The sequence below is a fragment of the Carassius auratus genome, unplaced genomic scaffold (genome assembly GCF_003368295.1).
Source record: "Carassius auratus strain Wakin unplaced genomic scaffold, ASM336829v1 scaf_tig00023713, whole genome shotgun sequence".
NCBI classification, from domain to species: Eukaryota; Metazoa; Chordata; class Actinopteri; order Cypriniformes; family Cyprinidae; genus Carassius; species Carassius auratus.
Window position 1 is genome coordinate 34,904 of NW_020525293.1, and position 27,515 is coordinate 62,418.

Below are 27,515 nucleotides of genomic sequence, written 5' to 3' on the forward strand. Positions count from 1 at the left end.
TTGATTCAGATGATTCAAAGGTTCGAAAAGGCATGTTTCTCCCATCACATATAAGTATGTAGTATTTAAGTTTGGTGAACATGTATGAAATTAGGTTAAATTGGTGGACTGATTTACGACAGCAACAAAGTACAACTGAAGACTTTATATGTACCAGACTTTCCTTGAAAGGAACTTTAATACAGCTATCCACTGTAATTATGACAGTTAATTCCACTCACTTCACTGTAGGGGCTCATAAGTCGCAATAAAATGAACAAAGTTATGTACAGTTGCTTGTATTTACATGTTCCAAATTGTGGTAAGAAATGTCAAAAGTCATATATAATAAATAATCTTTTCTTACAATAGTTAGTTTGACCTCTTGAGGTGGAAAAACATCACTTTCTCACAAAATCACTTTCTACAAAACAAATAATTTAATTTAAATATCATTTTTAAAAAATTAAATTTATGCTATAAAATACCTGTATATTTGTTAAGATAAAAAAATAGAAAGCATTTAAATTTTTTTGTGCATGTTCATGTATATCTGATAATTTATTTTTATTTTTTTAATTTTTTTGACATTTGATACATTAAGCTGTTTATGCCCATTTAGTATCATACATAAAAAAAAAGAAAATAAAAAAAACACCTTAATTTTAGGCCCAAACGGAGCAAAATTATGCAATTTGGTGCAGTTGCTGATATATATATATATGGCCAAAAAGTTAGGTGTTCATGTTGAAATATTCCTAGCAATATAAAACATTATGTTATGTTACATTATGCCCACACATATTACGTTATGTTGATTTGATTAGAATTTCAAAAGATTTAATTCTGTGTCAAATGGAATGAAAACAGAAAAGCACAGGGCAGTCATATGAAATAATATAATCTTTTATTTCCAGCAATTTACAAGTACCTCTGTTAGGTCCCCATAACAGTGTCAGACTGACGCAGCGGCAGGGCAGAAACTGATGGGGAACAAATCAAAGCACTCAGATAACCACTTACCATCACTAGCTGTACACATTTGGGTAATCTGGTAAATTTGTTTTAGTCTTGCTTAAGAGGCGGTGGGATCTGACCCTCATGGCCAATTTAACTCAGGGAAGGTTACGTTTGCTTGTAGGATGTTATACACAGATTACTGATTAGAGGGAACATGTGACAGACTAGACAACCCACAAGTAAATATTAATTTATTCTAAAACTCATGGGGATCTCGGTGGCTTTGCTTTGGATGACTTTACCACAATACATCTGCCCTGGAAGAACAACGGATGGGATGATTTGTGTACACAAATCAATCAAATACAATATGAAAATTAATTTAAAAAAAAAAAAAAACAGATCAGAAGACCTATAAACCTATGTGTTGAGCCTTGTTTGTGATTTGTTAAGGCATATTACATGCTCAATTCAACGAACCAGATCGATGTGAGGTTTTGCTGGATATTAGGCACCAAAAAACTTTCATTTATTTGTTAAGAAAGAAAGAAAATGACTAATAAACGTACAGTAAACATCGCTACTGGTCCAATGCAAAGAAGAAGAAAAAAAATGCAACAAAATGAAAAATAAACATTTATAGAATAAATATATTATTTACAAATAGCTTTGTCACATCTATAGAAATAAATAAACAAAGCCTCCCGTCCCCTGAAGAAATATTCACACCTATAGAGAGCTGTCATGGTACAATGGCAGCACCGGTCAGCTGCACAGTAATATTCGTGATGGTTGAATGCATAATTGTGGTATAAACATATCTGCGTGTGCGTAAAACACATTGGAGCCGCATGCTCTCGTTGCACAAGTGCGAACTCTTGTGGTAAAGTCTGACATTACAGTACATCTTGTGCACAGTGATCTATTGTGACATGAAATGTGCTTGCAACAAACATATGACACTAGAACTCGCCTTAACACACTTGTACAGTTAAAAACAACAACAACAGACATTTAAGAAAAGAAAACAAAGTTTACAGTAAAAATAAAGGGGTGTGAAGTTTTTTATGTTATGTGCCCCGCACAAATTCCACTACTCTGCTGATGACTTGAGATGTGCGCGAATGGAGCGATGTTTCTAAACAGCCCTTTAGCAGTTGCATGCTAGCATTAACATACTGTCGATAAATAGAGGTCAGTTGCTTTATAAGGCCTGGCTAGTCATTAAAATTAGTTTACTGACAGCCACTGATTAGAGATTTTTTTTAATGGCTGAGAACTGAGGTAGCTACAGACTAGCTGCTAGCCATCCTGTTAGCCCTTCAAGTGTTTCTGAGTGGCATTAATCTCATAAAAACATTCAAAAGGAAACCATTTCTCTCCTCTTCCAGTAGGAAAGAAACTACATTTAAAATCAAGCATGGCTTCAAATCATTCAGAGAGCTGGTTCAACGGTTTTTTTTTTTTTTTTTTTTTTGCTATAGCATGCAGAGGTGTAGATGTCAAAATAGCCCTTTTTTTCAATTATCATTATTATTTATTTTTTGCATCATTCTACAGATATGCTTCGGTCCTTTTATAAAAAGTCTTTTAAGGCAGAGTGTTTCGTGTTTCTTTAGTTTGATCTAATTGAAATCACCAATTGACCTTTCGCTAAGCTTTGCATTAAAAAACATTCCTGAACAAAAAAGCTTGGATAATTTAGTGAGGGTTTACTTTGAAACAATTTTCACTCAGAAACTGCTAGTAAAGTTTTGCAAAGTCAAAAGACTGAAATAGTATTTTCAGGTAAAATATGCTCCAGTAATCTTTTATTTTACAACTTCATTTACAGTGAAAAATCATTTTACAGTGTATTGTGCAAACGTATATCCATAAGTTAACTGAGCTGTGAAAGGGGCATTTTCTCTTTTTAATTGATTGTGGTAAGTATTTTTTTGCCTTGAGTTTGCAGTGTCTGCATTTTTCTTTCAAGGAAAACGGCAGATAAAATGCTTTGCAATGCATGCTTCCTTCATCTCACATGAGAATAATTTCCCTTTTATTTTGGGCACTTTGTGAGCACTTTTAACTAAAAAATCATAGAAACTCCAGTTCTGTCCCTTGACGTGCTCTGTAAAACTTTTATCAGGTTTAGCAACAGTAACCAAGGGAGGCAGAGCTTAGCAAAGGGTCAACTGTAGAAATACTCTATATAATAGAATAATAAATTCATTGGGATTTGGAAAGCCTTTAAGAGTGCATTGTCAAATATGATTTCTGTTTTGATTAAAAGGTTCTGACAGCCAATTTTTTGTAGAATTCACAGCCCTTTTAAAATAACCACTTTGTTGACCATCACTACAAATCGATTAACTGCCCCAGTATTGTGAGTCCACTGAAGAGATTTTGGAGAGTAACAGACGTGGACGGCCTCATGTGCAATATTACAGGCCTTTGACTGGGAGAGACTTTTGCCCACGTAACAGAAATGTACCTACGCAAATGAGGCAAAGTCTGATATTTTACCCTTTAGGTGCCGAGCGTAAACAGCCCATGGGCCTTTTTCATCGCATTGCACAATTTGAGAATTTCAATGAAACAGTAAAGCATTTTGGGCTACTATCCCTCTCAGTAACCGTAAGCACAGCTATTAAAGCAAATTTAGATCCTGAAAACATAGCATTGCTTGTTAAATTAGGCGATCTCTACTGTATATGCATGTTTTATCATCAAAAGGTCCCCTTTGAGATTCAGTCTCTACTATAAGACATACAGTAAGTGACTCTTTTAATCTTTAGCCTGAAATGTTATTTAGGTCACTCTGTGATGGTCCAAATATGTTATTTTGTTTTTAGTTGGCAAAGGCTGTGAGTACCGCCCTCAAAACACATCATTTATATCACTATTTTGTAGCACTTGCTGATGTAGCATTCTGTGTTCCTTTGCCTCTCGTGAAATATTTCAAGTTTAGGTTGATGTCATCTTTACATGCAGCCAATGCGACAGGCCATAAAATTGGGCCGAACATCCCCATTGAAAAATAATGAGGATTGTTGTTCTCCCTGTAGCTAAACAACCATGAAATTACATATCAATACCAAAGCAATAATGTCATCCATATAATCATGGTAGCCAATGCAGCCATAACAATATAGATAATATTTCTCTATGTGGCATTATAAATAAAGACATTTGTGTTGCTTGGACAGAGTCAAAGGAAGCAGCGTGGATCAATCACCCACATCTGTGTCCCTATCTCCAATCAGCCACAGGATGTGGAAACACAGAGCCAGGAAGCCCGTCCCCAGCAGGTCTCCCAGGGCAGTCAAGTAGGGAATGGAGAAGTTGTCAGGATTCATCCCTCGATGCCACATCCAGTTAACCATCCAGTCTGCAAGGTACAGCAGGATCACAACCTAGACCGGAAGAGAATGTGTCAACATGATGGAAATGGACGGAAATCACCAGGATGCAAAAATAGAAAGTTATGATATTTTGTGTATATGTGTGCACATATGCAAGTATTATATTTGACCCTGGAGCACAAAATTAGTCTTAAGTCAATGGTGTATAATTGCTATAGCCAAATATACATTGTATGGGTCAGAATTACAGATTTTTCTTTTGTGCCAAAATACATTAGGATATTAAGTAGGGATTATATTCCATGAAGATATTTTGTACATTAAATACTGTATATATATTAAAACATAATTTTTGATTAGTAATATGCATTGCTAAGAACTTAATTTGAACAACTTTAAAGAGATTTTTTTTTAAATTAATAATAATAAATAAATACATTTTGTGTTTGATTTAAAATAAAAACAGTAATACTGTCATTAAAATTTAAATAACTGTTTTCTATAATAAAATATTTTTCATTTATTCCTGTGATTTTCAGCATCATTACAAGAGTCTTTAGTGTCACATGATCTACATAAATCATTCTAATAAGTTGATTTGCTGCTCAAGAAACATTTATTTTAAGTGTTGAAAACAAGCTTAATGTTTTTTAGGAGACTGTTATTTTTCCCAGAATTCTTTGGGGAAAAAAAATGTAAAAAGAACAGAATATATTTAAAATAAATATATTTTGTAACATAAATGATTTTTTTTGCTGTCCTAGCTGAATAAAACGATATAATTTTAAAATCTTTCTGACCCTAAATGTTTGAACTGATGCATTTGTAAAGTGTATAAACATCTTGCATTATAGCAATGAGAAAGTTATGTTCAGAAAGTTATGAATTTGTGAAACATGACCCAGATACTTTTTCCATAAAATTCACTCAAACATCCCACATGAAGGCCAGAAAGACTATTAAACATTTATTTTAAACCTAGATGCTAAGGTATACCTGAAGCAGAGCCGCAGCCAGATAAAATGCAATGAAGAGGGAGGTGAGAGTGGTGTGTCCACCCTGCATAGAGTTAATAGTGTACAGGAAGACAAGATGACCAGGAGCGACCAGGAGGAAGAGCACTCTGGCAGAACGTGAGTTGAGAGCTGAGGAGAGAGTAAATGTACTGTTACAGAAGTGATTAAGACACAATACAGGCAAATACGCTACTAGCAATATTTAGTGAAGTCTTTGCAAAACCTTGGGCAGCTGGTTGTTCATATCACTCACCTGAGCCAAAGAACGAGCTCCAGGGAGTTGGACATTTCTGCGGGGCTGGGCTGGGCTCTGCTATGGGCAAGGCGTTCATGTGCAGGTATGTGGAGATTCGACTGGCTTGAACCGCCACCAAATTGCCGCCCACACCTGCAGCAGGGCAAAGCAAACAATTCATGCAATGATCTCTGGTGTGTCATAGTAAGGGCTAGTAAACACACCCAATAAAACATAAGGTGATAAGAAGTCTCACCGTTGATGACAGGAGTGAACACCGCCATTCCAGCAAAGTTAGGGTTAGATACTGTTTTATCCAGAATAAGGCCTCCAACACTGTTTCAAAAGAAGTTCAATCTCATTTTAACCACACAAAGATACTGCATCTGTGGTGTCAGATAAATGATTGACATATGGGTGTCAGCCCAAGTGAGTGATCCATCCGTCATAAAGAGGAATGAGGAAATGTTCCTACCTGCTGATGGCCATGGCGATAATGACCGGCTCCCACCCTGAGTAGAGCACTTCCCGGGTGGAAGGTGTCCGCCGGGCGATGAGGACCCAGAAGGGTGTCAGGGCGACAAAGAAGGCACAAACCAACGGGTTGGCATAGTCATTGTATTCTGTAAAAAAAAATGACATGTATTGACAAATTCAATAAATGTCCACACCTCCATATGTTTATAAATTATACATATACACCTTTATGTTATAAATATATGTAATGTATAATAAATTAATATGTTTTATGTATTATAAATATGGATATAATATATAAATATGTATAACTGTAAAATCACCATACACATAATTATACGTACAGACATAATTTATAATGGTTTACACACACACACACACACACACATGCACAAGCACACACACACACACACACACACACGTATATATGTAGAGAGAGAGAGAGAGAGAGAGAGAGAGAGAGAGACATGAACTTTTTTTTAAATTGAATGCCTTTTAAAACTTTTGAATGGAAATATTATTATTATTACACTTAAAAAAGTAAGACAGGAAAAATAATACACTTTAATTCTGAAGTCATTGTAAAATAATGGTCATAAAATATGAATCTCTACTCTACTCGAGATTGAATTGTCATGAATAACATGTTTAATGCAAGACTTGTGGAATTCAACACCAGTTCAGTTAGTTTCCAAACCAAAGCTGGCTGAGAAATAACAATTACACAATATTCTTTTGGGCGCAATTTTATACCCAGATCCTGGAGAAGTTGGCTAAGATGGAAGCTTGGTTAAGCTACTATTTTCACTTTGGCCGTTTTACATGTTTACATCCAGACGGTTTGGTCTGTGAGGTTTGATAAGACATAAACATGGAATCAGTCTTTACCATAAATGTTTCCTTATGCACACTCTCACTTCAGTACTGTTCACCACACATCAAAACACTAAGGTGTTACTGAACTCTCAACTAGAATTGCAATCTTAACTAGAATATCTAAACTTCAACTTTATGTTGTTACTTTATGTGGTCTAAAGGGAAAGACAGGTGCACCAAAGAAACTCACAAAGCAGGTGGCGTTCACAAGCCCTGACATGCCCCAACAAGCTCCACTACGCTCTAACGTGACTCAGCATGATGACTTATGGAAATCTTATCTGACTGAATGTATTACTCATGAAAATCAAAAGTATACAAAAACCATGATAACCCGAAGGACAAAAAAGTTTAACTGTTCAGTTCTTCTATTTGAATACATTTTAAAATGTAATTTATTCCTTCTGATGCAAAGAAGAATTTTCAGCATCATAACTCCAGTCTTCGGTTTCACATGAGCCTTCAGAAATCATGTTGATTTGCTGCTGTTATTTCTGGATCATCAAGCAAGTGCTGAGATGCCATTTATTTTCTCCCTGACTGTTCCTCTGCAGAGGAAGTTTTCTGATACAGAAGGTGGCATAACCTGGCTACCGTATTTTCCGGACTATAAGTCACACTTTTTTTCATAGTTTGGCTGGTCCTGCGACTTATAGTCAGGTGGGACTTATTTATCAAAATTAATTTGACATGAACCCAGAGAAATGAACTAAGAGAAATGAACCAAGAGAAAACATTACCTTCTCCAGCCACGAGGGGGCGCTCTATGCTGCTCAGTGCTCCTGTAGTCTACACTGAAGACATAGAGCGCCCTCTTGCAGCTGGAGACTGTAATGGTTTCTCCTCGTTCTAAATAAATGCGACTTATAGTCCAGTGCGACTTATATATGTTTTTTTCCTCATAATGACGTATTTTTGGACTGATGCGACTTATACTCAGGTGCGACTTATAGTCCGAAAAATACGGTAATTAAAGAAGATGAAGACTTCTGATATCTTCAGTTAGGAAATACAAACACAAGTTCACAAGTTATCGGCTAAAATGTACAGTATGTGAATCTACAAAATTTCTTTGCCTGCTCATATATCTGCCTGACAGTAGATATCCATTTACGCCAGTGTTCCCCGAGAGCTCAGTCATAAAACTGAAGCATCCACTCACCGAGCTCCTTATACAGGCCCGTACTGATGCCAGCCAACAGCGCCAGGGTGATCAGGTCACCGAGGCTGGCTGCAATGGGGGTGGCCACATTGTCTGGGTTGATGCCAACCTTCCTGGATGCAATGATGACTCCAATCATGATAAGACCTGGGCGGAAGAGAAGAGGAAAGATTTGTCAAGTTAGCGATGAAATGGTGGAATTAACACAGGAGATTGTGAGTTGTGAATAGACATTCTTCTGTTTTGATACCTCCTGTTTGGAGGATATATTTCCACTCTAGTGTTGAAATGAGACTTCAGAGCTGCTTTGTTTTTCCAGGTTCAAAAACAAGCATTAGCTGCTACTCGCCTCAGCTAGTACGATTCTTTTTAGGTTGTCATTACGCTTTAAACTCTACATGCTTTATTCAACAGAAAACTTTTTAAAAGTAACACTATAACACAATACATATTGCGAGTACACATTGTAGAAACTGGAGATGCCACAGTTCAATACGTGCTTGTGAATTGTGTTTTAATATTTTCTGTGCATTTTTTTCTCCAAAACGGGTTCTGTTTGTGTTCCTGTGAGTCTACTATGGTTTGGGATGAGCAGACGTCTTCCTGCTTATAACGCTCTTCTGAAAAAGCATCTTGGCTTGTAATAATTTGCAATGAGAAGCATTTCTAAAACCTGTTGTCCAACAAAAGAGAACATCATAACATGCTTTTACTCCACAACATCAGTCGAACGTGATCCGATGTGGCTTCTTGTCACCGAATGGGGCAGAAATAAATTCTATACTGTAAAAAAGGCAATGTCGATTGGCAATGGATTATAAAGATACTTAATTATTATAAAAAATATACCAGAGAAGGCTTGAAAAACACTGATAAACCTTATATTGTCACAGTCAAGTGTTTATTGTCTTCATGCTTCATCATTCTCTCTTCTTTTTATTCAGTCACAGCGATAGCGATGCCTTTGTCCATATTAAGGATTTCCTGAAGGATTTGTGGCTAGAAGGGATACAGCTACGGCCAGAAGTGACGCAAGTTTAGCAAAATCTAGTTCTCTAGTTGGCTTCTTTTTGAAAAGATTTTGGCTCAAAAGAATTTGCTACAACATAGACTCACTAGTTGTCTTCTTTACTGTTCATTTAATATATGTTATTTTCTCTTTCACTTTTTCCTGTCCATCTGGTGAGATTTTATGTCACTTCCAGCCATAGCTATATCCCTTCTAGTTACAACAGCTTCAGGAAATCCTTAATATCGGCAAAGGAATCGCTATCGCTGTTCTATTACTTCTGTGATGCATATGTGACGTTTCTGCACAAGGGTGCCCTCTGGTGTCCAGTATAAATGATACAAACATTAGTTGTTTCATCCTATTTTCTTTATTTATTTTAGATGTTTCATCTCATCAATTCATCCTAATTTGGGTAAAATAGGAAAAATAATACTTATTTCAAAATAAAATAGTAGACATAGAATAATATACGTTTTTTTCTCTAGTATACAGATGTGTACAGCAGTTTAAAAAAAATTGAGGAATGTATTGAACCACGGGCTAACTATATTGTTATATCCCTATATCCCTAAAGGTATATACACATCTAAATAACCTTTTTCGATGGTTAAGAACCTTTTGTATAAGATTTTGTGAAAGATTCTTTATGGAACCATCAATGGCAATTAAGAACCTTTATTTTTTACCTTTATTCTTTACTCACCTAGCAGCAAAGAAGCGATGAATGCAGTGGCCACGCTGCTGGCACAGAGCAGGACGGCATGGCCCATCTTAAAATTACCCTCTGGAATCCAGCCAAAAATGACTGCAGCGATGGAAGCCAGGAAGCCGACTACTGTGGCCTGAACCTGAAATCAGAAGGGACACGATGAACTCAGACCCCTCTCACCTTCCTGAAGTTCAAAGTCTTCATGTCAAGTTTACTTTGTTCTCTTTCATCATTAGTGTTATTATTGGGTTTTGGGGTCATTTCCAAGAAACAGATCACCCAATCATTACATAACTGTTTAGTCAAGAATGCAATCTGGAAATGTCAAATCTCACATGATATGTGACATTGTAGCAATGACTTTGCACCCAAATCTGACAAATCTTTAGGAGATGAAATCTGATCTGTTTCTTCTGAAACTGCTGACTCGTTCATTAATTCAATATTCACTACATAGTCAATGTTATATACATCTCACTACATAAGGAACGATTATGAAAAATATGCATTTGAACAGCTTCAGTCAAAACTACACACTGCATATGGCGTAAACTATTAAAGATCTATTTCTGTAAATTAAACAAAGATGAAACTAAATAAAATGTAAATATTAGAAAATATTTAACTTCAATATTAAAATGAATGTTGCCTTGAATTCTATCTGAAATAAGCAGAAAATTCCATAAAAAGCTTAAGAGAAATATATATAAAAAAACTAATTAATGACTAATGACTAAAAAAGTAAAATCTAATTCAATGTCTTACTAAATGTAAAAAACATATATAAGTCGCACTGGACTATAAGTCGCATTTATTTAGAACCAAGCACAAACATTATCGTCTCCAGCCGTGAGAGGGCGCTCTATGTCTTCAGTGGTATGCTACAGGAGCACTGAGCAGCATAGAGCGCCCCCTCGTGGCTATAGACTGTAATGTTTTCTATCGGTTCATTTCTCTTGGTTTATGTTAAATGTTTTGATAAATAAGTCGAACCTAACTATAAGTCGCAGGATCAGCCTAACTATGAAAAAAAGTGCGACGTATAGTCCAAAAAATACGGTATTTACTTGATTCACAGTCAGATTGGCCAAAAAATCCACTGCTTGCCGGAACAAAGCCTTTGTGAACTGAAGAGTTTGCATGCACATTAGACAAACAGGATTGATATTTTTAGAAGGTCTCCAACCTGAATTAGTGCGAGGTTTCCCATGATCATTTTCCACATATCCTTCGCCGTATCCATTTGTCCAATATTAGCCTGGTGAGAGGGGGAGGAGAGAACACAGGAAGTCCATTTACAAATGCTCCCATTATAAATTGACCACAGCACACTTTCCTCAGAGTGAGCAACACTGATCTCGCTTAAGATGCTGTTTTACTTGTTATTGTATTTCTGATCGCTCAGAAAAGCTGCATGATTCGAGGAGTCCTTCACAGTGCGACTGGTGCAGGAAGGGTTGCGTGCTAATGTTGAATACTTCAAGCAGACAAAAGCCTAATAATATCATAGTTCTACATTTCATGATCCAATCAAATCTCAATGGATAAAACAAAGCTCCTTCCTACATTATTTCCCACTGGATATTCTGTTTCACGCTGAACTACACGAAGCACACTGCAAGAGCCATTAAGAACCACATAACATCTAATAGTGCTAATAGGATCATCATTAAACAGTGATCTTTCTATGAAAAGGAAACAATGAAACATATATGGCAGGAAACATACATTTTGCTGTTGCTCAGGCGCCTTCGGCCCAGCTTTCACTAGAACAAACAGTGGTCAGTTTACAAGACAAAAGAGGGTTTGATTAGCTGGACAGATGCATCTTATCTTCCTCTCCCTACTTATCTCATCTCTCTCAGTACAGACACTAATGTCAAGTGGCTCCAGCTCTACAGAGGCTCTCTGTATCATGGGACAAGGCCTGTCCTGACCTGGACACACTCAGACGGGCCAAAACTACCTGAATATTTTTCTGTTACAAAACAGAAAATTCCTATGAAAACAAAAGTTTTTTTTGGCTATTAGCTCTGAGGTCATTGATATGGTAGCATCCTTATAAAATTTGATGTAAAAACAGATTATGAATTACTGCAATGGAATACTAGCAAACTACCAACTGAATACTTTACTGTAGGGTTGTTATAGTTAACTATCCCTAAAATGTAAACCGAATGTTAAATAAAATAATAAATCAAATTTTAAAAACCAAATTCTATTTCAGCTAGTTGCCAAAGCAAAACTTTGCATTTTTAATTAGCTTTACTGCTCTTTTATAATGGATTTGAATTTCTCTTCTGTACACCAAGGATGCATTTGTTTTATCAAAACTACAGTAACAATTTATATATATATATATATATATATATATATATATATATATATATATATATATATATATATATATATATATATATGCATGCAATATATACAGTATATTTTAGCTACATATACCTATCTGGGAATTTCATGCATGCAGAAAAAATAAATGCATTTGACAAAATAAAAAAAATAAGTATTGCAGATTGCAGAAGATATTTAAAAATAAACAGTCCAAAAATGTCCTCATTCAATTTTAAATACATCAATGTATGAAAATGTACACTTTGGCCTACAGTTTCTTAAATGCAAATCTAGTACAGCAGCCCAACACACAAAAGTGAAGGAACCAGTGCTCTTTGCTAAATGAGACAGGAAACAGAATGGCCTGAGTTTACGTGTGCAGAATGCATTTCACAGAGGCTGACAGCCCAGCAGTCTCTTTTAGACATTCAGTGCACCTCACTGTAGCCTTTCATTATGTTTCAAAAGAGCTGCAGCACTTCTGAGCTTCCTGTGAACTCAACACTTCACTGCTCTAAAAAACTCAATTACACACTGCATGACAAAATAAACTAGATTTTTTACATATTCTGAAGAAAATGGGAGCTCTGCTTACTGGTACAAAAGTCGCTGCCACAATGCAAGAGTGTTGTCGGATGTTTCTTTTTCTATTGCTAAGGTTTTCTGGGTGGTTTTCACACATTTCTATGCAGTTGCTATTCAGCTGTTCTGGATGGGTGCTAGGTGGTTACTTCTTGGCTTAAAACAGCCCAAAGCTGTACTAATTTCTTTCATTTAAAGGTACATTGCAACCTCTTTTATAATCAGTATTTTATTCTTTTCTATTAAAATTCTTGACACATTTACAATTTAGAGACATGTTTTAAATTTAGTTTAAATAACACATTTTCTTACCACATTGTCACCACACTGTTTGTTTGCATAACTCTCACAAAACTGTGTTTAATCAATCAATCAATCATTAAATGAATAAATAATTAAATTTTAGGTAAATTACTCTTGTTCAAAGGAGTCTGAGGTATTTTTACTGAAAAACCAAGACAAAACACCGCATTTTCTGCACTGTAAATAATTTTTGCGATGTTTTATTTCCCTACAGCGTTTTTTTTTTTTTGCATAAAACTTAAATTAATTCATATTATAATTCATAATATATTTTAATTTTACAATAATCACACACACACACACACACACACACACACACACACACAGTGTTTTATTTTAATTAAAAAAATATTATTAAAAATATTAATAATGAACAAAAGTGCTTCTCAAGTAAATGCATCTTGTTTAAAGGATGTTTTAGATATTTTAACAGGAAAACACTGAAATTTGGTGCCGCATAACTATTTTATGGGATGTTTATGGTTTATCTGATCACTCATAAAAGAGTATAACTCAAAAGCTGCACGATTTCGGGCAGGATGCATAACATGCTGAAGTTTGCAATAACACTAGTGATAAAACAGCCAATTAAAGCCTCAATAACTGATTCTGCATTTTAGATTGTAAATTATTGATAATATGTCTGTTGCTCCCTCTTTCATGTTTGTTTGTTTGAATGGATGTTATTTTATTAATATAATAATAAAAAGTTAATCACAAAAAAAAAAAATGATTCTGCATGTCTACAAATCCTTGTCGTCCATTCAGTGTTCACCATGCAGGAGGAAAAACAACACTCTTTCTTTTTTCCTGCAATCTAATTTTCTGTTCTGAAACTACAATAACAGCAAATTAGCAACGCTACTATGTTACAAATATCCTGTGCAACAGGATGAAGGAAAAAGCAGGCAGGAGAGGCCGTTAGTGGGGCAGTCGTTGCCTATGTTTCAGTGAAGTAAATGTATGTGTGTGTATGTGCGCACAGGGCCTTCATGAGGCAAAAGGAAGGAGCTCTTGAGTCAGTGCCAACTGCCTGCTGCTCGCTGAGGTGACCCCACTCCGGCGGTCACAGTGACTCTTCCGCACTGTGTCCTGCCTTGTGTAGCTCTCTCACACACATGGCGTGAGAGGGAAACAGAGCTGGCTGGGCTACTTCCACTGCTCATGTAAGATTCAAAAAATAATTCAGAATACTGTCATTGTTTACTCACCCTCATGGCTTAATTTCTTCCACTGAACACAAAGTAATGGGACGGTCATTCCTTTCCAGAGAATTACAATGAGTAGCATCAGAATTTGAGTCAGGGAGTTGAACTTTTTTTTATGGCAAAGTGTTCTTGTTTTTGTTTTGTTTTTTGCATATAGTTCAGTAAATAATAAATAAATATATTATACATCTAAATATAATATCCATCTTTTTTTTTTTTTTGCTTCGAGAACATTAATCTTGTTTGGAGGATATTTAGATACTATTTACTGAAAAACAAGACAAAATAATGTGTTTTTGCAGTGCTAATACTGTATATCCTTTCTTTTTGTTGCCCCAAAGTTTTTTTATTTTTATTTTGTAGTGTAACTATTATTTGTTCACAAATGAGATATGGTTAATAGGCTTTGCCAGAGGGAAAGAGAAATAGTGAATAGCATTGGGGTAATGCATTACAAGTCATGTGAGATATGTACGTAATCAGATTACTTTTTTAAATAACTTGTAAATTTAAATAAATTCACAATAAAAAGTTACTCTTTCAAATAAGTAACGCAAGTTTCTTTGTTTTCCATTTTAATTCACTGATGCCTCTCCTGCCCCCACGTTGAGAGATATTGGGAGTGAGGTGCAAGGCAAAGCCACTTTGGGTCTTTACAGTTGCCAAAAATAAAACAAATGATGTTTTTTTTATGTCAAAAATAAATAAGTACACCCAGCTCAGGTGACAAAAAGCAACAGAAAAGTAGTGTTGGTGCTTTTGCATTTTTTTTTTTTTTTTGCTCAGTATCAGCCTTTATAAAATAATACAAGACTGGAAATATATGTGGATACTATATGTAAGTTACATTTTATTTTTTTCATTTTTGAGTGAACTATTCCCTCAACAGGCTATCACTTACTGATAAGTGGGGGTCCGAGTAATGTTGATAAGCTCTATGCAAATCGATCTATGCAAAACACAACGGTGGTCACACACACAACACTTCTACAAACCGATAAACCGTGCATTTCTGAAGCAGAGATGGGAGGAACCTCTGGCAGAGGCAGTGGCTCGAGCCACGTAGCTTTATTTCTAGTTTTTCGTCCACAAACTCAGATAAAATCACGCATGGCACAAAGCCAGATTAGGTGCTTTGTGCTGTAGAAACATGATACATGTTTATGTGACCATTAACATTTTGACAAACAAGTGCTTAATAACATCAAGGGCTAACACCCTCTTAATATTACTGGAACACTGAATAGCAGGTGGTTAGTCACCTTCCTGGAATTGTGGAATGACACAAGAAAACAACACTATTATTTCATAATTAATGACATAATGTTTTAAAATAGCTAGAATCTGAAACAAAATCAGATTATTAAAAAAAAAATGTAACATTCGATGTTTACATCGTATTTTACAGCATATAAAGGAAAAGGTTCTTTCCACCGAAGGAAATATTTGAATTAAATATTCAAAGATCTTTAATTTAATAGTTAAAATGAACTATACAAAAACTTGGGTATGGTAAGAGTTTTTAATGTTTTTGAAAGAAGTCTTTTCTGTTCAACATGGCTGCAAAATGACTTTTTGTTCGATTTAATGCATTCTTGCTGAAAAATAAAAATACAAAATAAAATAAAAATAAAAATAACTCTTACTGCTCCACGTGGCATGTTTGTGGCCATGCTTAAAAAGTCAATTTGAGCAAATATCCACATTTAAAATGTACAGTATCCAGAAAATGGGCCAAAATACTGATGACATTATACAGTCTCTTAAGCTTTGTCCAAATAAAAAGAGAATGTTACTTTTCATTGAGTAGCAGCAGCATTTTTGCAAATCAGAGCTATTTTAAAAAAGGATAAGCACTTTGATATGTTCTGCCTCAAGTTCCTTTTAGAATAGGATATACAAAGGACAGAAAATTTGTCAAACCATATGATGGGCTATTCAGGAAAACTTGAAATTGCATCATGTGACCCCTTTAAAACAATAATACAGGGCCGAAATGACATGAAGGTGAGCGAATGATGACAAAATTAAACTTTGGAATGACTAATTATGGTTACTTTAAATCACTGCACTCAAATTTAATGAAAAACAATTCCACCTGACAGCATTGCTCCTAGATTTAACCAGCTAACGTGGGCTGCTGAAGGATGTTTTATGATTAAACATATAATCTTGTGGTGGGAGCTCAGAGAGCCACAGCCCAGAAGAATGTCTGGCTTTGCCACAAAACTGGCACATCCATGTCTAGCCGAGGCACTACATCGAGTGTACGGCCATGTGATTAACAGGATTAAAATAATGTTAATTTGACCATAGTGTCCTACATGATGTCCTATTAAGATCTCAGAGAATGGACACATGGTTATTTTCCTACTTTTACCATAACTACAGCGAAGGACAATGAAGTGTTGTAAAAAATTTTAATAGCAGACAACTACTATTAACCTTTTATGTAGGTTTGTACAGACATACAGTTAAAAACAAACATCATTTTTACATGTTTTGAAGAATTAAAATTAAATTATATTTTAATGTTTTTTTTTTGTATCTTTTCTGCTCACCAAGGCTGCATTTATTTGATCAAAAATGCAGTAAAACAGTCATTTTTGTAAAACCGTATTTCAGTTTAAAATACACATTTTCAATTTTAATATATTTTAAAAAGTAATCTATCCCTGTGATGCAAAGCTGAATTATCAGCATTTTTACTTTAGTCTTCAGAAATCATTCTGATATGCTGATTCTCAAGTAACATTTCTTATTATTATCAGTGTGGAAAACAGTTGCACTGCTTCATATATTTCATGTTTTTTTTGTTTTTTTTTGTCAGGATTTTTTTGTTGAACAGAAAGTACAGCATTTATTCGAAATAGAAAACTCTTGTTACGTCACTTTAATTGAATTCAATTTAATGCATCCTTGACGAATAAAAGTTTTAGTTTCTTAAAATAACTGACCCTAATCTCTTGAACAGCAGTCTAAGTGTAAAATGTAAGTGGCGATTGCCTGTACAAAACTCATCGCCATGATGTTTTGGTCTTTTTTGTTTTTGTTTTTTGACAATTTTAGCATCTGTCTAGCACACCTCTCATACACACCACACAGACAGCTCATCAATATATTCTAACCCCTGATATACCAATATTTTCCTTCAAATAAGAATATTAGTGCATTAGTTTCGACAGGAGGAATGACTCATCATCATATTTCCAGCGGGAGTAACATAAAACTTAAACACACCTCCCCACACTGCACAAAGCAAACATCCGTCACCATCCAGACAAAAGAAAGAAAACAATGCAATGCAATTGAAATTGCGTCATGAAATTCAGATGATGATTCAGTCTGATTTTAACAAACATGCTGGTGTTTGTTCAGTATTCCTTAATTTTTTTAAAGGTCCCATTTTATCAAGATTTATCTGTATCTTCAATCATGTCCATTGGAAAGCTCATGTGTTTGATACTATACTAAAGGACTTACTGCAGTAGACAGTCTGGATGCGAGGGTCATCTCCAAGTTCCCTTTCAGGCCCAGGAGAGCAGGCACCAGGATAAAGACTTCAGTCACCTCTGTGAATACCGTCCAGTGCTATTGAGAAAGAGACACTTTTTAATACAAACCCCAATGGAACATTAAAGCCAGACAACAGTCTAGAGCTCATCTGTAAGCCTCATCTGTTACAAGTTACTAAAACTTAAAAAACTGAGAAAACCATGTTAAATAAAAACAAATAAAAATTCTTTGCATACTAAAAAGTATTCTCATAGCTTCATAAAATTAAGGTTTGACCACTGATGTCAAATAGACTATTTTAACAATGTCCGTACTACCTTTCTGGACCTTGAACGTGGATGTTACCTTGCTGTCTATACAGGGTCAGAAAGCTCTTGGACTTCATTAAAAATATCTTAATTTGTGTTCCATAGATGACCGACGGAATGACATGAGGGTGAGTAATTAATGAGAGAATTTTCATTTGTGAGTAAACTATCCCTTTAAAAACAACATGAATTGTGTTAAGATTGTGGATTATGATTCTGCCTGAAAACAATTGTGATATTTTGACCATATAAGAGAATTTTTGAGACAAAGTTGATATATAAAACCTCAAATTATATCTCCTGAGCTATGAAGGAGAGAAATCTCTGATAACATTGACCTTATCATCTGCCAATGTTACATTCAGGCCAGTTTTAGATCTATTGATGCCCTCGTCCATTTGAACCTTTTCCAAGCGTCCGACTTTAGATGTCTGAAGTTGATGACTCTGGTAGCTGGCAGGCTGTTTTTTTCCATTAGGCTGCAGTGCCTTAGAAGCAATGCAGCAGCAGACAGTATAGATCAATACATAGAAGGTGTGCTTATCTTTAGACTCATTCCCACTGGTGCACAGCAATTACAGGCCTGACACTGACTAGCTAAATCAATTCTAGCATCTTGTCACCACATGAGGAGAGAGCGAGAAAGCACGGCGGGCACTGCTAACATAACGCTGAAGTAAAAGCGAATGGTAAACATAACACAAAAACACTAAATCTTCTACAAATAGCAGCAAAAAGCACTAGTTAAGGAGTTTGAGCGGTGCAGCTTCCAGTGGGCGGGTTTCAATGGCCGTTTCTTTTTCCTTGAGTCTTTGGCAGTGCAGGGGCCACTTTTAAAAAAGGACGAACATCAATTGGGAGCTGGCACCCGGCCACTTTGTCTTCGGTTCCCTTTGACTGAACCTCCTCTTCTCTGTCCATGTCCCTCCCCCAGTACGATGTTGTCTTCAGGGAACAGCACAGTCCTGGCTCTAAGGGTTCTGCGAACTCGACGCACAGCAGTGCAGGCATGCACCCGGAGGGAGGGAGGCTCGGATTGCAGGATTGTGTAATGTTGGCTGGCAACGCTCCTCGGTTCCAGCACCTTGGTCTCCAAGGCTCAGCATATAAGTTCACAGAGGAATTCTGAGGACGCTCTACCAACCTGGGTTGTGCTTAACACCGGTGAACCTGCAGTGGTCTATGTGGATGCTAAGAGTTTCTAGATAAACGTATTGATCACTCACCCTCATGTTGTTCCAAATCTACACTCTTTAAAATTAGATTCCAAAAGAGTGATTTTGTAGCGATGCCATAAAAGAACCATTTTTGCTTTTCCAATGAGCCTTCCAGTGGACACTTCTTGAAAGAACCATTGTTTTTTAGTGTGAAGTACGTTTTAAAAATTTTAAAGGAACCTTTTCCACTATAAAGAACCTTTAGTGGTTCCATGGGTGTTATGATTTTTCATGGAACCATCTATGTCAATAAAGAACCTTTATTTTAAAGAGTGGAATACAACTGTGGAATACAAAATAATATATTTTGAAGAAGATTATGGTTCATTTACTTTTATTGACATTTCGTAAATACCTTCCTTCATGCTCTGCAGAAGAAAGAAACACCAGAGAGATGAAATATTAATGATGATTTTCATTTTTTGCGTAAGCTATTCCTTTAATAATCTGTAAACTGTCCGGAAAATGAGATGAGTGCTTACCCATCACTCAACCAATATTATTTCTATGTGGTTGCTAGTAAATTCCTATTGGTTGCTAGAGTATTGCGGGTGGTCGCTTACTGGCTGAAAACAAAACAAAAAACTACAACATAGATCTAGATATGGTTAAGGTTCTTCAATTTAAGTCTGTGGGACATTTATTGTTATTCTTCTCATTTAAATAGTAAAAACAACAAGCCACATAATCTTGAAGCACCATTTACAGTATACCGTAACAGTGCTGTTACTGTTAACAAAAACTATTAAAAACCGAAATAAAGGATGGTAGATCTCCAGGAACAGGACAGGGCATTCCTACACAAATAATTAATACTGACATTAGCCTTAGCAGGCTAAATAATCATTTCAGTGCAATTAAATAATCATTCATCAAGGAAAGTAGATGATTTAAGTCTGTTCGGCAAACAGAACGAGTCATTAGTTTGACACTAGGAGACAAAAGCACAATTTCGGCACCTGTTCCTGCCCAAGTTACTCTACAGGACATCTGACACAAATCTTGAAATCAGTCAGCTGCACTGGTGAGTAATAGAAGCCAATGATATGATCAAACATTAAATGGAACTACACAGAAACATATTATAAGATCTCAGCTCATGGAAGGTTAATACAGGACAGGTTATGCTTGTCTGCATCGAATACTATAAAATGAGATGACGGTGGATGTGTTAAACCCTAACTGGCTTCCTGTCAGGCCTTAATGTTTAGTCTGTTGTCCTTATGGTAAAAATAGTTTAGCACACATTCAGACTTTAGCGCAAACAGGTCTGACTAGAGGTTTTCTAGCACAATGCATTCCACATCAGCTGGGTAAAAGGCAAAATCACCAAGTCGGCTGAAAAACAAGTTTCCATGCCGGTTAAGACTACAAAGGGTGTGGAGCTCTGCATTATGTAGTGACGTTAAACCTCGTGGTTTTACAATGCTGAATAACAACTAGTGAATTCTCTTTCACAATAAGTTATAAAATGCCAGTCCATAGGTCTACACCCTTTCCTCAAAAAACAACCATAACAAGTAATAAACAATCGGTCTTTGGATTGTAAACCTGATTTCTATCATTCACAGAGGAAATTGAGGAAGTGAGGTAAGTATTACACGAAAAACAAAACACCACCTCGGAGACTCTGGACCACCAATGTTTTTGCTAAAATCCAAGCAGTTAACCAGTTTTGGTTACCTGTTGGTGTCTACCGGAGTACAACGGGAAGACATGCGGTATGTCCATCTGTAGAATAACACTTTTTCAGAAGGTAGCGCAGATTATCCAGCTACACTCTTAAAGATAAAGGTTCTTTAGATGATTCAAATCTTCTTCACACTAATTAAAATGGTTCTTTTAAAAAAAAAAATATTCACTGAAAGGTATTTGGGGAACCTAAATGGGATCTTCTATGACATTAGTGACTGAAAAAAATATATACTACCTGTCAGCTGGGATGTGCACCTTATTTTTAAACAGGCCTACTGTAAAACATACACACACATGCAGGATTGAGTACACTGGAAGTCTCTATCTCTCTCTCTGTCTCTCTTTCTCTCTATCAATCTATCTCTTATTTCAGTGGCTATCTGTCACTGGTTGAAAATAGACCCTATTAGTTCACAAATCTGTAGATTTCCTCTACATGAAAATCAACACCATTACACTCTTTCACATGCTCTTAGGGACAAGGGAAACCCTTAGCATGGAACAGCATGTGTATGGAAAGAACCTGTTATCTGAACATCTACCATCTGAACACTGTCAGACATGCTCTGCTGCTCTTAGTATCAGGTATCATCTGAAAAACTCGACTGATGGCTTTCTGTAAACGGCATCACAAGCATGCAAAACCTCACAGTCACACGAGTTTTACTACTGACATTTATATGGGTTATCCTTTAATAGAGTGCATCTTTACAAAATTTGATCATAAAATATCTCATAAAAATAAAGGTTCTTTACTGGCATCTATGAAGAAACTTTAACATCCATCAAAACTTTTCATTACACAAAATGTTCTTAATAGAGGAAAAAGGTTCTAGGAATTATTAAAATGCTCTTCACACTTAAAAATGTTTCTGTTTCGGTTTACTGAAACGTTGTAACCCTTTTGTAACCTTTATTTTTTAAGTGTACTAAAGTCTCTTTAGATAAAATTGAACTGTATTCCAGAACTTATTTACATATATTTCAATATTATGATTTTTTTTTATGTATTGATTTAACTCTATAATCCAAATTAACACCAAGGAATTGGTTTTCGCTTACCTGTACAATGTCCAGAACCATGCCAGCTGCAACTGTCCCAAACCCTGCCAGCAGGAAAGGGATCAAAACCTGGAGTCCAATAGAAAAGGATGTTTCCTTCAGAGGAGCCGGCGGCACCGGGCTTTGGTCCGTACTAGTGTCATCACTCTCGTTGCTTTGGCTGGCGTTCTCCAGGAGCGCGTCCTCTTCCCTCTGGCCCTTTGCGTTGGCCCGACAGTCGAGGACAACCATGTCTGGCCGTTCATTCTCTTGATCACTGTGGTCCGGTATGGAGGTCATTTCTGTGAGTTCGTACTCCCCAGGGGTCTGGGGCACCTCCTCAGGGCTGTCGGGTAATATAACCGGATGGACCGACCCGTTGGAGTGGTGGAACGCTGGCGGAGCCCCTTCCTTCTTCATCTCTATCCTTTCCGTCCCGGTGGACATGTCGGACAGTTTGTCTTGATCTTTCGACCAGAGTACCATGCGGAGGCCTTAGGATGTAAAATGTCAATCAAGAAGAAATTAAGAAGCTGGATGGTCTTACTTGAGTTTAGATCAGCTGTTCACCTGATCTCTGGAGTTTATCCCATTAAAGACTGGTGGCTGGTGTTGATGAATGAGTTTACAAGTCGAGGAAGAGAGGCAGGTGCGTTCCCCGACTCCAGGCTTGTGTAAGATCCTGCCTGAACTTGGGTAGCATGCAGATTATGTTCCCCATTCAAAGCGAATTATCCTTTAAGACATAACAACAGAAAGCCACATGTTAGTCTGTGTGCAAAGAAGAAATCCAAGTGAAATATTCTTCATAAAATTGACAGGCTTATGTCTCGCACGCACAAAATGTCACAAAAAGAATAAGAAAAAATAGGTTTTGAGGGTCCTAATGAACATCCACTGCTGGAGTCTCTGGGAGGCTTTTAACTAAAAGTTTCTGACCAGCTCTGGGCAGTTGGAGGGCTGGAGACATCTCACTTTACACCACGTGGTAAATTAGTTTTTGAAATGTATTTAAAGGTCTTTGGAGCCAGGGTAATGTTTCAACTCACTGAAACGCCTGAGTCTGATAAGGTCGACTTGTCACCTGCCAAAGGGAGCGACATATACTATTATAAGTTCTTAAATTATTCCATCTCATAAAAATCGACTTTCTTCAACTTCGTTCAAAAGTCATTGATATAATGCATCCATGTCAACCTACTAAACTGAAAACTTAGGTTTAATTATTGCCTTAATTTAAAAGAAATATGCAGATTGATCAGTTTTATGTAATGGCTTAATAGGATAATCGTGCTAAAACTCTAGAAAATTATAGAAAATTATAACGAGTTAATAGATTGTAAATTCAACGGATGGAAACAAATTATGAAATTTGTGAATTATAAAATAATGAAAACAACTGTATATAGATAGATAGATAGATAGATAGATAGATAGATAGATAGATAGATAGATAGATAGATAGATAGATAGATAGATAGATTTTTCAGAGAAATGAAACCTCCACAAACGTCTTCTCGGATCGGCAGAAGGAAGAGAGCATACGAGCCAACAACAATTTGCTCATTACCTCCACACTGAAACAAAATCCCTACTTAGTAGTCCGATCAAAACCAGCGCAGCATGGGACGACGTAAATTAACACGGCTCGGTGCCGCTTCGCTTCACCAACACCTCGCTCGTACATCCTTCAGTAAAGAAAGTTTCTTCCGTTCATTTAAGACTAATTTAAAACTTCATGCCAAATGAACATAGTGGCAGAACAGTACAAACTTTAAAGTACGTTCACTTTAAAAATCAAGGTCCTTCAGTGGTTCTGTCGAGCACTTTGAGTTCACCCAGAACCTTCCGAAATCCATTTCGGATGCACAAGGTACTTAGTTAGCTACATGGTTTCGTTAAATAAATAAAAAGTTTAAAAAACAAAAACAAAACACATGTACATTATAAGATCAGTCATGTTGCCATACACTTTTCTGAAGATAAACTAGAAAAGTTCTTTGTGGAACTGTCAGATTCTCTTGGAGTGAAGTGTTTTAGTGTCAGAATGGAACCCTTAAATTTAAACTTGGATACACTTTAGTAAGGCTACTCAAGTGTCATTTATGTAATTGAAACAGAACTAATGCAGTATTCATGTATATTGCCAATAGAGAAAAATAACTAGTTCACAATATGGTATTAAAAGACCCAGGTAAATTAGTCACCTCTTGTGCCTACCTTGTAAAGAAGACACTAAAATGCTGAATGCGGACCTGCTGTCATTCTCCTGTCATTCATGCGGATCTCGTGCCCTTATCTACGGTTATGGAGACGGACCGTGATTAATCAGTAACCTCTCGACTGAGGCTGTCAACTCCGATCCGTTACATTGTTCCATTTGACACGAGCTCGATCCTGCGCATCTATATTACAGGAGGAAGTCGTTAGGAAGGCAGTGCTGACGAAAATTACGAATCCTACTATGAAGAACGCTGAGCTCATGAATATTAAAAGAGCAGGCACAGGCGTTGCTTGGTAACCATTCCGGAGCGTCGAGTGACAGCCACGCAACGTAATTAATATTCATGAACCCACAACCTTCGCTCTAGTAGGATCCGTTCCTTCGCGAACTGACTAGCGCACTCTTACCCAGGGTGTACTTTTCAGCCAATCAGAAAGCCGAGCGTCACGGCATATAATTAACAATCACGTAAGCGTTTGCTAAAGTAATATGTGTTCAATTACAAGCATCAGGAAACGCTGTTGATTTTATTTGAAAAATACCCTGGATAATCATTGAAAGTAAATGTTTATCTTCTTGAAACCGTTTCAGAAGGCTGTGATGCATTCACTACCCCCATTGCAACCATACAAAATTAATTAATACGAATTATTCTTCATGTACAGCAGGAAACTATTTAGTAACTACAGTTAAATTGCAAAAAATAAATGTAGATACATTTAGAAACAATTTCTTTGTGGAAGGTTGTATTTGATCCATTATTAAATACAGAGAGCAATGAATGTTTCTATTCAGTTGAAGGAAAATAAAATATAGGCCTATATGTGTGTGTGTGTTTGTGTGTGTGCATATATATATGTGTGTGTGTGTGTATAGTGTAGGCCTATATATTTTAAAAGAAGAGCTCATAAAAAAATTTTAAATGGTAGAAGACCTGCATAAAGAAAACTAAATTGTAACTTTATTTTTCCTTCCAGTACATGCAGTATAAGCCTCAGCACTGACAAGGCATGGCTTTATTCTGAGAGCTATCAGAATGATGGAAAACCGCTCTCAGCCGGCCAACCAGGACACCACAACATGCTTACACCCCAAGGCATCAACACGATCCACAAACTGACCCCTAACAAGATCCCCTGGCGCTCTGTGCTCAGTAGTGCTTCTCAGGGGACTTTTGGTTAAAAAAAAAAAAAACAAGTTGCTTTGAGTGTTATTATTCTGCCTGCCAACAAGAATAAGAGGTCTAAGAATGCTTAGCATAAATTCCAAAGCTGTTTCTGAAATCCTGAACTTATAAAGCTTCAGATTATAAGAAATCAAATCCTTTGTGTTTTTGTCTCAAAATTACAAAATTGAATGTGTTTACTGCCCTGTGCTACTTAATGCAGGCCTGTTGTCTTTAGTGACCTTCTGGACCTGTATTTTGAAGCATGTATTTGTTTTTAAGACACTTTCAGAGGACCGACGTGCACTCACAGATAACCTTTGTATTGTCAGACGGCATTCTCTGACTTGTGATGTCATTTATTGTAGGTGGTTGTAGACCATGAATGACACATTGATTGTAGATGTGTACAGCATATTAACTATAAAAAAGAGACTGGATTATATCACCATTTGTTTAACACAAACCATGCCATACAATTACGAAGAGCAGAGCACCAGTGTGCTGATGACAGCTTCACATGCCATTCTTATGAGAACCAACCAAAGCACGCAGATAAACTAGTAAATTCATCATTTGGAATTTAGTTCAGTCAAATGAAGTTCAGTGAGTCTACAACAGCTGATAGAACGTGAGAGTTTGGTGAACTGCACTAAATTAATGGAATGTAAAGGTCACTGACTAATTTCAACAAGACCCTTCTAGATTAAGAAATGTGACTAGAAAATGTAAAAGTTAAACATCACTGTCAATGCATTTCCAGTAGAAGAGAATATAAATGAATAGAATAGAATTTTAATTATATGCTTTGGACTGTATGTGTGGCAGTGAAAAACAGAATATAATTATACTTATAGATTATGCAGTGACCAGAAACAGTACATAATACACAATATCAAAACAAATAAATACTGATTAAAAATGTTCTCCTGCTGATCTGGGTATGTGGAACCAAAAACAAAAAAAAAAGTTTAATTACACATACACTACCGTGTAAAGGTCATGCTCACCATAGTTGCATTTATTTGATCAAAATAAGAAATATTTCTTATCATTATCAGTGTTGAACACAATTGCATTTCTTAATATGTTTATGGAAACCACAATACATTTTTCCTGAGACTCTTTGATGACTAGCTCAACTTTCTAAGAACTTTCAGCCCTAGAAAATACAAAATAACAACTTTATTATTATAATTACCATTATTATTTGTAAATGTTTTTTATTGTTACTTTTGACAATTTAATGCATGCTTGCTAAATAAAATTATTCATTTATATATATAAAAAAAAAAAAAAAAAAAATATATATATATATATATATATATATATATATATATATATATATATATATATATATATATATATATATAAATCTTTCTAACCCCAAATTTTTACTCTGTAGTTCAAGTTATTTCACACATGGATTGATAAACCATACAGATCTTTGTTGTTTATTTATCAGTTTATAACATTTTCTTGTTTTACGTTGGCCACAAACCATTTGGCAGAAATATACTATCACTTGGCACAAAAGCAATATTTTTTTCAGAACAACTACTTTCAGAACACCATTTTTAGAAGTTTAATATTTTTTAACACAGCATATTTTGTTGTTTGGACACTCAATGCATCTCCAACACCTCTCTACATTTGTAACTGTGCTCACAATCCAGAACTTTACGCAGTATTCAGGGCTCATAACTCCTGAATTTTTTTCTCACTAGGTCTGATATTAGAACTGGCAGTGCTTGTCGAGCGATAACCCTGTGCATGTAAATCTAAAAACAAGCGTTTGTTGAAGTGTTGAAGTGTTTTCACTCCTTGCTGAGGTAGAGATGAGCCAACAAAACAAATCTATCCATAGCTACAGCATCATGACAACCACTCTCCCCTGGCAACCCTCCGGATATCTCTGCCAGATCGCTCCGCTGTGCCTTGTTTTTTGTTTCCCTCTCAGGAATGTTCACTTGGATTTGGACAATCCATTACTAAAGTGTAATAACTGTATATTAAAGCAGCTAACAGTGTACATTGCCTCTTAAAGGGATAGTTCACCCCCAAATAAAAATTCTGTCATCATTTAATTAACCTCCACTTGTTTGAAACCCATATGACTTTCTTGTAGAATGTAGAA

General features: G+C 36.1%; 1 protein-coding gene across 1 annotated transcript; it reads right to left on the reverse strand.

Moving 5' to 3' along the window:
* Window positions 1-863: 863 nt before the first annotated feature.
* LOC113077984 (solute carrier family 41 member 1-like) lies at window positions 864-24,421 on the reverse strand. The gene is made up of 11 exons (XM_026250242.1): window positions 24,210-24,421; window positions 22,011-22,725; window positions 17,696-17,803; window positions 10,960-11,031; window positions 9,768-9,912; window positions 8,053-8,199; window positions 6,013-6,160; window positions 5,794-5,873; window positions 5,556-5,690; window positions 5,283-5,431; window positions 864-4,337 (listed from the first exon to the last, which is right to left on the reverse strand). Exons 2-11 carry the CDS (start codon window positions 22,473-22,475, stop codon window positions 4,152-4,154), a joined length of 1,635 nt encoding a protein of 544 aa, XP_026106027.1. The 5' UTR covers window positions 22,476-22,725; window positions 24,210-24,421; the 3' UTR covers window positions 864-4,151.
* Between the last annotated feature and the right edge of the window lie 3,094 nt (window positions 24,422-27,515).